This window comes from Ahaetulla prasina, chromosome 14 (assembly GCF_028640845.1).
Source record: "Ahaetulla prasina isolate Xishuangbanna chromosome 14, ASM2864084v1, whole genome shotgun sequence".
NCBI classification, from domain to species: domain Eukaryota; kingdom Metazoa; phylum Chordata; class Lepidosauria; order Squamata; family Colubridae; genus Ahaetulla; species Ahaetulla prasina.
In genome coordinates this window covers 19,526,467-19,539,065 of record NC_080552.1, presented here as the reverse complement: position 1 = coordinate 19,539,065, position 12,599 = coordinate 19,526,467, and the positions used below count along the sequence as shown (strand labels likewise).

The window sequence follows — 12,599 nt, the reverse complement described above, 5'->3', positions numbered from 1 at the left end:
TTCTTTTCTTTTCTTTTCTTTTCTTTTCTTTTCTTTTCTTTTCTTTTCTTCAGCCGGCTTTGTGAATATTTGAAAATATTTAAGGAACCTCCATATCATGGTAGTGAAAGCAAGAGTGTGCCGTTTCCAGCTGTGTTAGAATATTTAACCTGATAGCTGTTAACTAATTGCTAGTTAAAGAATGAGAGTTGCTGCATGTATTGGGATCAGTGTTTTAAATTAAGTTACTTGTCCGTAAAAATTGAGTAGGATTTAATGTTTATTTTCATTTTTAAAAAAATCTTTGCCCTTTGCCAATCTATCTGCATGTTGGCTAGCTGGAAGAGATTGGCATGAACTATCATCCTGCGTACATTTGAGGCCCCTGAATAAAAAGTAAAGGAGTAAAGGACTCGTATAAAATTCCTATTGATTTATATATACTTGTAATGTTTTTAGTTTTGTACTGACGGAATATTTTAATGGCTTCAAATTTTTTTGGTTTGTTTGTTTGTTTCAACAGCCTACTTGAAACACCCTGAGAGAATATTCTGGGCGTGCATTCTTTGTTTCAAATGTGAACCAAAACACATTTTCTGTTTGTTTCTTACCCCAGTGCCCAAGGAACTGTTAACAGGGTACCAATATTCAGTGGCGGAAACAGTAAGCATGATTGCTGGGCTTCTGGAAGAGAATTAGAACATGGTCTGCTTAATTTTATCAAATTAGCTTAAAAAAAGTCGCTGGACATAAAGAGCAAAATTATCTTTCAGACTGCATCTCTCCTTAGGACATTAGGTCAAAATTGCAATCAATACCTTAAGTTACAGCCAAGGGTGGTATTCACTTACCTTCGCTACTGGTTCGCAAACGTGAGCCTACCTCCGCTTATGCACAGGACCTTCCGTGTCAAAAACAGGACATGATTGCATCTGGGCGGGTGGGTAAAGGCTCCTGCCGCCGCTACCGGTTCGGCTGAATCGGAGAGAACCGGCTGAATACCACCACTGGTTACAGCTAAAGAAATGTAAATTTACCTAGCTCCTTGAATAAACACAACGATCTAAAGGGGGGGGGGGAAACCTTCTATAATCATAAATCACAGCAAAATGTATCATAATTCCCCTATCTTGTCAGAGGTGCTTATTTATCGCAGCCTGTTGTTTATGGTGAGGGAGTATAGCAACTAAATACCTGGTTTTAGTATCACTGGAAATGTAAGAATTGCACAGTGTCTGTTTGACATGCTTCCGTACATACGAATTTATAATACGTGGGGTTGGCTTGTAAAAGCTATTGGTAGCTGACAATGTTCTTTTCTTCCCATTTTTTGAAACATGAATCCTGTTGTGAATAGTGATAAGAATATATAAGCAACATATGGTGAGTTACTGGGATGAAGGAGAAAATAATTTATGTATGAACTATATTTCGTCAGTTTAGTAGGAGTGAGTCTCATTTTCTAACGATGCCATCTGCACAAATTTAATTCTGGCTTCAGAACGCCAATCGAGTTAATATAAAATCTCCTCTTTATAAAATCTTCATTCTGCTCCAAAAAATATGTGCAACACGAAATACATCTATATATTATCTCTTTATTTTACCATTCAGAAAACTTCTAATTTTCACACCATCCAGAGGGAAACACCCAATCTTTAAAGAGTAATTGAATACTTCTATACTGCAGTAGGAGTTCTGTGGGTGTAGGTTAAAATTGTGAATTTTAAAAAGGGATTTAAACATTTCTAACTAAAACTGTTCAAACTGGAAAAGTATATCTTAAAACAAATAGGGTTTTCTGCTAAGCAAAATGTTTCTATGAATGGAAGGGCGATCTATGTTGATCTATGAATGCTCAGTTGATTCCATTTCACCTAAAAATAGGAAATTGAAACTGCGTCTCCTTGGCTGGTTTGTTTATTTATTTATCACAATTCTAAAACCTCCTGACATCACAACAGCTCTCTTGGAATATTCTCTGCCTACAAGACATTAACTCTTTTGTTTTGTTTTAATGTCTGAATTAAGAGCATCCGACTTTCACTCTGTTATGTCTTCTTTTGCATACACAATCAGCTCTGTAAATGAAATTCCAACTAATATTGATAGAATGTCCTCTAGTTCCAGCAGGCGTCTCTCCTATTTGGTCTCTGTATCTTTTGCCTTCTTGTTTGTCACCTCTTTGGTGACAGGAGGCTTTCTTTGTTTACAGCTTTACCAAAATATTTTTAATCAGGGCAGTTGGACGTCTTCAAAATACAGATAGGGCAGGGAGTTTGTTTCTTGAGCTTCAAGTTTGCAACTTGCAGCTCTGATATTACCATTGGAAGCAGTAATGAAAACACGTTGGTGATAACTGGAGAATTCCTTGACCCTCTTGTTGATTCTTAGTGAAACTATTCTCAGTGATCACTGTTTTCAGCCCAGCCATGTTCTTATCACTTGTGTGTCTGATTCCTGACTTGGGTTATTTTAATTATCTCTTGTTGGAGAAAAACTCAGTGCTTTATCTGTGCAGTTCTGGGAAAACTTCCCTTCTTCCCCAAAATTTCTCAATCTGTCCTGGAGTCAGGAAATACCAATTTGCTCCTGCATCTAAGTAGCTACAAGGATCGGTTCTGCTGAGCTTCCAGGTTTATTCTTGGTTGTCTGTGTGGTGCTGCTACCTGTCATTATTCTTAGCCTTCCTACTTCACCTTCTACATAAGACAAAAACAGTAGTAATATATTTCTTTCTGCACCCCATTTGGTAAATTGGTAAAAACAGCGGATGGTCTTATATACGAGGATGTACGGTGAACATCCTTTGGTGTTGATTTTAAATAAGGGAGACAATTTGATGCAAGATGACTGCAGAACTCTTTCTGTATTGATCTCCAGGGCTGTTCAGGGCCGCAGAGTTGAACTTCTTCCAGAATTTCTGCCAGAAAGCTTGGCGCGAGTTAGACTACAGAAAGTTTAATGACACTGCATTTGCAAGTCACTGTTGCCTTTTCCCCCTTTAGGTCTGCATTTGCTATACATCACATTTAGAATCAAGTTACATTCCATCATCAAGAGAGCTTCTCTGTGATATTCCTTCTAATTCCGCTTTAGGAATTTCCCGGTATGGAAATAGCTTTTGGGGCTTCAAGCAGAGCTCTCCAAACTTGGGAGCTTTTAAGACTCGTGGACTTCAACTCCCATTCTAGCTGTGGAACTCTGGGAGTTGAAGTCCACGAGTCTTAAAAGTTCCCATGTTTGGAGAGCTCTGCCTTAAAGGCTAAGTTCTGAAGAAATGCTTATGGAACTGGTGATGTTTAGCTCGAGGAGAAGACAGTTTGGTGATCATTATTTTATAAATTTATTGATCCCAGTGAACACTGGGGACACCTCAGTATAAGCACATTGAATGAAAAGTAATGCCCCCCGCATAACTTTACTTTAAATATGGAAGGTTGAATAAATGACCCAGGGAAATAATGACTGAAACTAATTCTTTCATTACTTGTATGTAATTGACTAGCACCATTCGCTATGCATGTCTGCCAATGACAGGCAGACTTCTTAAAGTCACCACAAACAAACTCTACAGTTTGTCTCTTCAGTCAGATCCTTCCTTTTCCCCCCTCATCTCATTATTTGAGGTGCTTACAGTGGTATTCCTTCACTTTGGGGAGAAAGGTCTCAGAATAGCAGAGTTGGAAGGGACCTTTAGGTTATCTAGCCCAACCCCACGCCCAAGCAGGAGACCCTACGTCATTTCTGACAGATGGCAGTCCAGTCTCTTCTTGAAAGCCTCCAGTGATGAAGCTCCCACAACTTCCGAAGGCAACTTCTGTTCCATGGGTTGATTTTTCTCACTGTCAGAAAATTCCTCATTTCTAGGTTGAATCTCTCCTTGATCAGTTTCCATCCATTATTCCTTGTCTGGCCTTCAGGGGCTTTGGAAAATAGCTTGACCCCCTTCCTCCTCTCTGTGCAGCCCCTCAAATATGGAAGGCTGCTATCATCTCCCCTGCTCCTTCTCTTACAGGATGCCAGATTCGGGCCTATATAATATTTGGGAGAAGATTATGAGATCCAATTTCACAATTGTCTCTTGGATAGCTGATGAGGTATGAGTCAGCCTAATGTTGCAGTGTTGCAGCAGAATTTCCTTCTTACGCTTCCACAGTCTGTCTAATCATTGTGTTCAAGGTCTGGATGTTACAGTGTGGCAATCTTGTGTCGATAGTGAGTCTGGGTTCAAGGAAATCCATCTGAATAGCATCATCTGCTTCCCCAAGAATTATATAACCAATGAGTTTTCCTACCGAAGCCTGGACTTTGCATTTTTTTTCTTTTGCAGGTGAAGCTTTGTGGATGCTACTCCATGGAACAATTCTTCAATTCTGACTTACAACAATGATCCTATGTTTAGTTGGCTGTCGCACGTGCTGAAGAAATTCCTCAGCTTCCTTCCAATAGCATGACAATAATTGCTGGCCAGCTTCAACTCTTGAAGTTTTCACCTCTGCCATTAGCATGCAAGGAAGCCCTCTTCCATAAACCTTCCAAGATTGGAGAACATCAATAATGTAAACCCCCCCCCCCACTCCCACCTTCCTGTGAAATGCCATATCTGACAGCAGTTTCTCTTCGGATGCTCCACCAATTGTCCTTAATCAGTCATCAACTTTACTCCTGGGAAACCAGTTGGTTGATGTCACACAGTGTCCACTTTGTTCTTGAACCTACAAACTATCTCTATCTGGTTCATCGTCTTTTATATTTTTGGTCCAGGGATGCATCGATGCTCTTACCGTCATCCCAAACCTGCACTTGATGGTGAATTTCAATTGGAGGGACTCCTCTTGTCAGTCAGAAATTCGGTCACTGCCTGTAAGATATCGTAATTCCCACCCATTGAAGTGAAAGAAGAGATGCTTAAAAAACATATCAGAGCTTTGGAGATATCAGTAGTGCCATCTGTTGGCCACTTACAGAACAGGATGGATTATTTTTCATTCAACCCTCTTGTATTTAATTTGTAATATCTATTTCACTTCTTGATCAGGTTTTTTTTTACATACTTGCAGTTGTAAGTTAACAAGGCTAAAAATGCAGTTGTCCTTCTCTATTATCTTATATTTTCTTCTTCTCTATCTCATCTCTATTTCTTAAATCAGAAATCATTTGACATAGTCTGCCATTAACCTTCATATTAAACCTTGTCTTACTTCTGTTGTCTTTTGTTGTTTCTTCCACCAATTCCCATCATCAGAGACTCGTAACTGAAATCGGTGATACTAAAACTATAGTAGTTATGCCTGAGTTGCAGTTACAACAGCCTCGTTTGTGGCAATGCTTTTTCATTGGTGGCAAGGATATTTGTTTCTTTTTGTGTGCACTTGTCTACAATACACACTGCAGTCCAAACATAGAACCCAGAATTGTAGTCGTACCTGTGCTGTTAAAAGAAATAAATAAGCCTTGTCCTTGTTCCTTTATTCAAATATATTTTCCAGAGTTACTGCCAGTAAGCAAAATGTATTAAGTGATAAACTTGTGTCTTGCCTTGTATAATGTATTTTGAATTGCTTCTTGTTTGGGAATTTGGGCTGGTTAATAAAGAGATAGCATTACTTTTTGCTTTTAACACACAGTTTCTTGATTTCTGCCTCTGTACAATTAGCCACAAATTCACAGCATACTATGTCTAGTGCTGCACACTTTCTAAATATGATAGATTCCATTCATGAACTAAAAGGCATTCTCAGTATTTACTGAGCTTGTAATAAGAATTAAATGCTTAGATAAAAGTTAAGCAAAGCCATTTCTTGTTGAAAATAAGAAATAGCTTGTTGGGCTGATAAGATGATAGCGTTGTGTTAATGCCAGTGATTTTAGGACGGCTTCCGTATCAATACTTAATAGGTTGTCCAGTATAGTGATTCACTGTTCTTAGTCTGCGGTATCCTAGCAACAGAAACACATACCTGCTTGGGAAAGGAAGATGAAAGGCTGTTCAGAAATATTTCTGCATATACAAGGCCATTTAATATTATGAGCCATCTCAGAATTTTAGTGCTATTGCTTTGGAGAGGTAAGAATTTGCCAGTCTTCAAGCTGGTCAGCTATGTCTACTAATACCCTGATTAGTGTTTTCTGTTTCATGTGTTTAAGGAGAGAAATTCAGCTGTAATAAAGTCCAAATATTTTGTTACCTTCCTGATTTAAGTCGAAGTCCCTTTACTTTCATTCCCAGAACAAATGCGTGAATTTATATTTTGTTTCTCCAGTCAATGCTTTAAAACTACCCTTCACCAAACTTCATGCTTTCTACATATGTAGGGTTCCAATTCCCAGAAACCCCTACTAGCATTGGTGCTGCTGGTAGGGATCTTGGATGAAAATATTTATGAAAGTGAATACGCTGAAAGCTGTTTTCAGTTTTGTTGATGTTCTGGAGCTTTCATTCTTTTCTGTATTACTTTACAGGGGAGGGGAAAAAAATTTAAGATCCAAATGATGGCTTGTAACTGCTATAGTTTCCTACCAAGATGTGGTTATTATGATGGGGATTGTGGTTGAACCAGGAATTGAGTTCCACAGTACATGCTTTGATCTTCCCTCTAGTATGCAAATATGGACTGCCAAGCTTAGCTTTCTGTAGTATTTTTAGGGGGCTCAAGTCTTCAGTACCTCATAGTGATAAAGATTTAAGAAGCTCTAGTTTTAAACATGCTACAGTGAGCCCTAGGTGCTTTTGCTCAGCAGTGAAAGTAAATTCTTGTTACACATGAGATGCCCGCATTTTTTGGGGTGGGGTGGGGAATCACAATACCTATTCAGGTTGCCAGGTGTATTCAAGCCATTTGGTTATTATAACATTTAAAAGCTAAAGTGGAAGGAGATGAACAAAATACAAAAGAAGTAATAATTAAGATTAGAAATTGGTTTTGCGGTGATTGAAAGTTTGAGCTGAGCTGAGCTGACTTCCAGTTGTGTGAAACTGAACCACAGTTCACTTGTCCTCTTTTTGTTTCCTTTTTATACAGGTCTACGGGGGCTAATTAATCTTGGGAACACATGTTTTATGAACTGTATTGTCCAAGCACTTACTCACACTCCACTGCTGCGAGATTTCTTCCTCTCCGACAGACACAAATGTGAAATGCAAAGCCCCAGCTCGTGTCTGGTCTGTGAAATGTCTACGCTTTTTCAGGAGGTAAGTTGACCCTTTGCACCATTGTTGAGAGTGTCACACTTTCATCTTTGCGGTATGTAAGAGGCAACCAGAGAGATCGCTCTCCTTAATATTTTAGGCTTCCTTCATTTCCTCTTCCATATGCTCCCATTTGCAAGGTGCCATGGGTGTTGACGATAGAATGATCACCCATAATTTGTTCTTATCGGTTTAAAGTAATCATGGATGCAACTTCAGGTTGGCAGATTGGTTTGAAAATATATTTTCAGTAGGGTCAGCTGATTCTGATCGATTATAACACAGTGTTGTGGCCCGTCGGCTGCCAGCAGAGCTAGCAGCAGAATCAGACAAGGCTGGGTCAGAACACATAGGTCAGTATTAGCAACCTCATAGATAGGTTTTCTCCATGACATTCCTTCCCTAACGGGGTCTTACAGCGTGGCGTCCATTGTCACTGTATGTATGTTGTGCCCAAGTAGGTAGTAATAAACTTAGTCCATGAAAAAAACAAACTTTATTTGAACAGCTGGGAATTACTTCATTCCCAGCATCGTTCAACTCAAAGTAATATAAATGCCTTCCAATACAAATTCCTCAGTTATCTCACAAACCTTAGTCCAATTAGGCAAACTGCCAAAGGCCTTTCCTGGCAAATGTCCAGAAGCCACAAAAACAAAGACATAGACGAAGCAGAAGATGAAGCAGAAGACGCAGCTACAACGTTGTTTTCCGGCAAAGCTGAAATGCCGGTGCTGGTCTGTTTTAAGCCTTATGGGAGAGGCCAATCATTTCCTGGCCCTACTCCCAAATTGTCCTCTCTGCTTGAGCTGTTCTTGCCTTCTGGCAGCTCTTCTCATGCGTGCATTAGGAACAGGCTCCTCCTGTTCCTCTGCCTCACTACTGTCAGCCTCTGGAGGCTCTGGAGTCCGCACCTTACTCCCCGATGGCCCTGGCCTCACCTCAGCCTCATCGCTGTCCGATTCCGTTGCCAGCTCCGTAGGCTGCTGACGGACCACAACACTGTAACTGAGTTGCCTTATCCTCTTGTTCACTTTTCTTCCATCTCTTCCACCATCAGCAACTTTTCCCAAAAGGAGTTAGGTCTTCATTTCATGTGTGCCTTCGTGCTGCCGTGTCTTCTGAAGTATCTCTTCTAAATTGAATTCAAAGCATTTCCTAGCCCAGCCTACGTACATACAGACCTTTTTTCTAAAGCCCTTTGAAACTGTGGATGAGTTGAAATGCTGAGGTGCTAGAGTTGCACAGACAGCCGAACTTAACACTCTGTCCCTGCAGGTCTGTTGGTTAAAAAGTCTCTTGTTCAGTGGTGGGATTAAAATTTGTTTACGACCGGTTCTGTGGGTGTGGCTTTGTGGGTGCGGCAGGGAAAGGATATTGCAAAATCCCCATTCCCTCCCCACCCCACTAACCTGCTTTCCAGCTCTGTTCTCACTGTGCAGGGCAACAAAAGAAGACCCAGCCGATCGACAGGGAGGCAGCCAATAGATTGATTGTGTGCCCCAACCTTACAGGCTAAGTCTCCCTGCACTTTGGCTCCCTGGGAACCAAAACGGGGCGCGGGGGGAAGACTCCTGGAAGGGGCGGGGCAGGTGGGGGCAGAGCCAATCAGAGGTGGTTTTTGCCAGTTTTCCGAACTACACAAAATTTCCGCTACCGGTTCACCAGAACCGGTCTGAACCGGCTGACCAAATGGTTTAACATAAGAGGTAGTTTGAGAAAGTTCCCCCCCCCTCTTTTTAATGAAACGCTGAGGAATACATATCAAGAGGCCCAGTGAAGTAATTATGGAAAGTACCACTGGGTAGAGTAATTGGATAATTCCAGAACTAATTGTAAGAAGGGAGAAGTTTTATTGCTGCGGTTCTCTGAATTATAGTGTCACAATTGTTGTATCAGCAGATTTCAGTTATGCTCAGGCTCTCTGGTCTGTGTGCCATTCCTGTTTGTCATCCTAGGATTGTTTATCGATCCTTCAGAATATAAAAAGGCATTTGTGCATTGTTGCATTGCTGCAGTGTGGTTTCAAGCCAGCAAAACTCTAGCACAGCAAGGAAAAGAATTTTCCTCCCAGATGTATAATACGATGTGTGTAAAAATCTGTAAACTTAGGAAAGATGTTCCCTAACAGAGGTGGTATTCAGCAAGTTCTGACTAGTTCTGGAGAACCAGTAGCAGAAATTTTGAGTAGTTTGGAGAACTGGTAAATACCACCTCTGGCTGCCCCCCCCCCATCCCTGCTTATTGGGAGTATCATTTTATCAGGAGGGAATGGGGATTTTGCAGTATCCTTCCCCTGCCATGCCCACCAAGCCACACCCACCAAGCCATGCCCACAGAACCGGTAGTAAAAATAATTGAATCCCATCACTGCTCCCTACCGTAAATTCTGGATAACATATTGGTCTGATACACCTATAAAGTGTTTGGATTCAATTTCTAATAATATACATATCAGCCAGTTTGATCTAGCGGTTAAGACACCAAACTAGAAACCAGGAGATTGTGAATTCTAGTCCCGTCTTAGATTTGAAATCCGTCTGGGTGATGTTGGGCCAATCGCCAGTTTGACAGTGAATTCTAGTCCCACCTTAGGCATGAAAGCCAGCTGGGTAACTGTTGTGTCTCGTCCAATCTCACCTCAGCCGGGGCCTTCTTATCTGCTTCCGAACACGGAGGAATGTCCTAGTATGCCTCCCGGCCCCAGCCCTGGCTCCATGCCCAGACAGGCTGAAGAGGAAGAAATACCTCCAGCCCCCAGCTCTGGCTCCATGCCCAGGCAAACGGAGCAACTAGACCCCTCCCCCTCCCCCACAGCATGTGAGCCTGAGGGAGGTCAATTACCAACAGCTGCAGACTGGAGTGACCCTCGCTTCAGAAGAATTGATAGGCGGCGGCGACAGAAGGAAGGGAGGGGCAGGCCTGGATAAGTGCTGAGTCATGGAGCCACACCCCATGGCCTATATAAAGGATCTGCTTTCTGGCATTCTCTGAGTCAGGCAAAGTCTAAACATATCTTGCTGAAGTCACTTTCTGGTCTCCTGCCTGCCCTGAGGACTTTGCTAGGACTTTGGCAGAGCTGCAGAGGCACGCCTGATTCGGATTTCCCTGACCCGGCCATCAGCGGAGGAGTGGGACACGACAGTAACTTTGGCCCAATGCTTCACTCTCAGTCCAGCCCACCTCACAGGGTGGTTGTTGTGGGGAAAACAGGAGGAGGAAGGTGTATGATGTTTTAAGTTAATTATAAGAATAACAAAATCAAGATAAAAAAAACAAACATTAAGGGAATAATTCTAATCTTTCCACCAAGTTTTTTCATGTATTTGCTGCTTTAGAGAAAGGGGGGAAAAAAACCCCTAAACCTTTTGTTTTCTTTCCTGTCCCCCCCTTTGACTCCCCCCTCCCCCCCCACAATCCCGGGCACAGTTCTACTCTGGGCACCGATCTCCTCACATTCCATATAGGTTATTGCACCTGGTATGGACACACGCACGGCATTTAGCAGGGTACGAGCAGCAGGATGCCCACGAGTTCCTCATTGCTGCCTTGGATGTGCTACATCGACACTGCAAAGGTGAGGCTAATACTCCCTGATGCGTCTCTGCAGGCTCAGCCTTTGCAGGCGGTCCTCGGCTTAACGACCACAGCTGAGCCCAACATTTACGTTGCACTAAGGGAGACGGTTTGTTAAGTGGGTTTTATAGCCCCGCTTTACGACTTTTCTCGCCCGCACTTGTTAAGGGAGTCACTGCGGTTGTTAAGTAAGTGACGCCGTTGTTAATTGAATCTGGCTCCCCCATTGACTTTGCTTGTCAGGAAATGTCACCAAAGAGGATTATGTGACCCCCGGGACGCTGCCACCGTCATAAATGTGAGTCAGTGGCCAAGCACCCAAATGTAAATCACACGACCATGCGGATGCTGCAACCGTCGTAAGTGTGGAAGAATGATCATGAGTCACTTTTTTGGTGACTTTCAACAGTCCCTAAGTGACTACCTGTATTTAGTTCTAGGATATCAGAAGGAGGTTTCTTCTTTGGTCTTTCTTAAATCGGCTAGAGTCAACCGTCTCCCTTCTTACTCGTTTTCATTGTGGCTTTCTTACTATCTTCACTCATAGCTGAAAAAATCCTCAGATTTTGAGTTGTGTTAGATTTTGTATGTGTTGTGACCCAGGCCCAAGTAGGTGGTAATAAACTTAGTCCGTGTGAAAACAAACTTTATTCGAACAGATGGGAATTACTTCAGTCCCAGCATCGTTCAACTCAAAGTAAAACAAATGCCTCCCAACACAAATTCCTCAGTTATCTCCCAAACCTTAGTGCAATTAGGCAAACTGCCAAAGGCCCTTCCTGGCAAACGTCCAGAAGCCACAAAAACAAAAACGTACACGAAGCAGAGGACGAAGCAGAAGACGCAGCTACAACGTTGTTTTCTGGCAAAGCTCAAAACACCGGTGCTGGTCTGTTTTAAGCCTTATGGGAGGGGCCAATCATCTCCTGGCCTTACTCCTAAGTTGTCCTCTTTGCTTGAGCTGCTCTTACCTTCTGGCAGCTCTTCTCATGCGTGCATTAGGACCAGGCTCCTCCTGTTCCTCTGCCTCACTACTATCAGTCTCTGGAGGCTCTGGAGTCTGCACCTCACTTCCCGATGGCCCTGGCCTCACCTCAGTCTCATCGCTGTCCGACTCCGTTGCCAGCTCCTTAGGCTGCTGACGGACCACAACAGTATGTTTCAACATGAGAAAGGAGGAGTAAGTCTAAATACAGGTAGTCCTCAACTTACAAAAGTTCATTTAGTGATCGTTCACTGTTACCACATCACTGAGACAAGTGACCTATGACCATTTTTCACACTTACAACTGTTACAGCACCTCCACGATCACGTGATCAAAATTCAGCCAGTTGGCAACTAACTCACATTTATAACGGTCGCAGTGTCCCGGGGTCATGTGATCCCCTTTTGCAAGCTTCTGACAAGCAAAGTCAATGGAGAAGCCAGATTCACTTCACAAAAAGTGAACTTCCTTAAGAAGTTAGTAACATGGGGCAAAACTCACTGAACAACTGCCTTGTTTAGCAACACAAATTTTAGGCTCAATTGTGGTCATGTGTTGAGGACTACCTGTACGACTTTTGTCACTCCCAAGTAAACCTCTTCGAATGTCCTAAATGTGAACAGGTATACTGTGGCGTAATTCCTCTGAGCTAGCATTTATCCCCTCGCAGAAGCAACTGCTCAATCCCTGGGAATTCCCTTTCCGCCCAATTATGCTTCGTTTTTTTGCTGTTGCTGATATGTTAGATATTGACTGGTACAAGGAGGTGGTAATTTCATTTTGCCAGATGTCACGGGAAGCCCCGTGAGTTTGTCGTAACCTCCCTGTGTTGCTGTGAACAAGCTTACAGAACAGTCTTTAGAGAC

At 42.4% G+C, this 12,599-nt stretch overlaps 1 protein-coding gene and 1 long non-coding RNA gene across 5 annotated transcripts in view; both read left to right on the top strand.

The window, feature by feature from the left end:
• USP22 (ubiquitin specific peptidase 22) overlaps positions 1–12,599 on the top strand; it is a 60,060-nt gene that overhangs the window by 31,495 nt on the left and 15,966 nt on the right. For all 4 annotated transcript variants that reach the window (XM_058157189.1, XM_058157187.1, XM_058157186.1 and 1 more), the window contains exons 6-7: positions 7,005–7,174; positions 10,601–10,748. In XM_058157189.1, the coding sequence (XP_058013172.1) occupies positions 7,005–7,174; positions 10,601–10,748 (318 nt within the window). The remainder of the gene's footprint in view (positions 1–7,004; positions 7,175–10,600; positions 10,749–12,599) is intronic.
• Positions 3,219–4,546, top strand: LOC131185086 (uncharacterized). The gene is made up of 2 exons (XR_009152088.1): positions 3,219–4,079; positions 4,313–4,546. It is a non-coding gene; the product is annotated as an uncharacterized LOC131185086 (long non-coding RNA).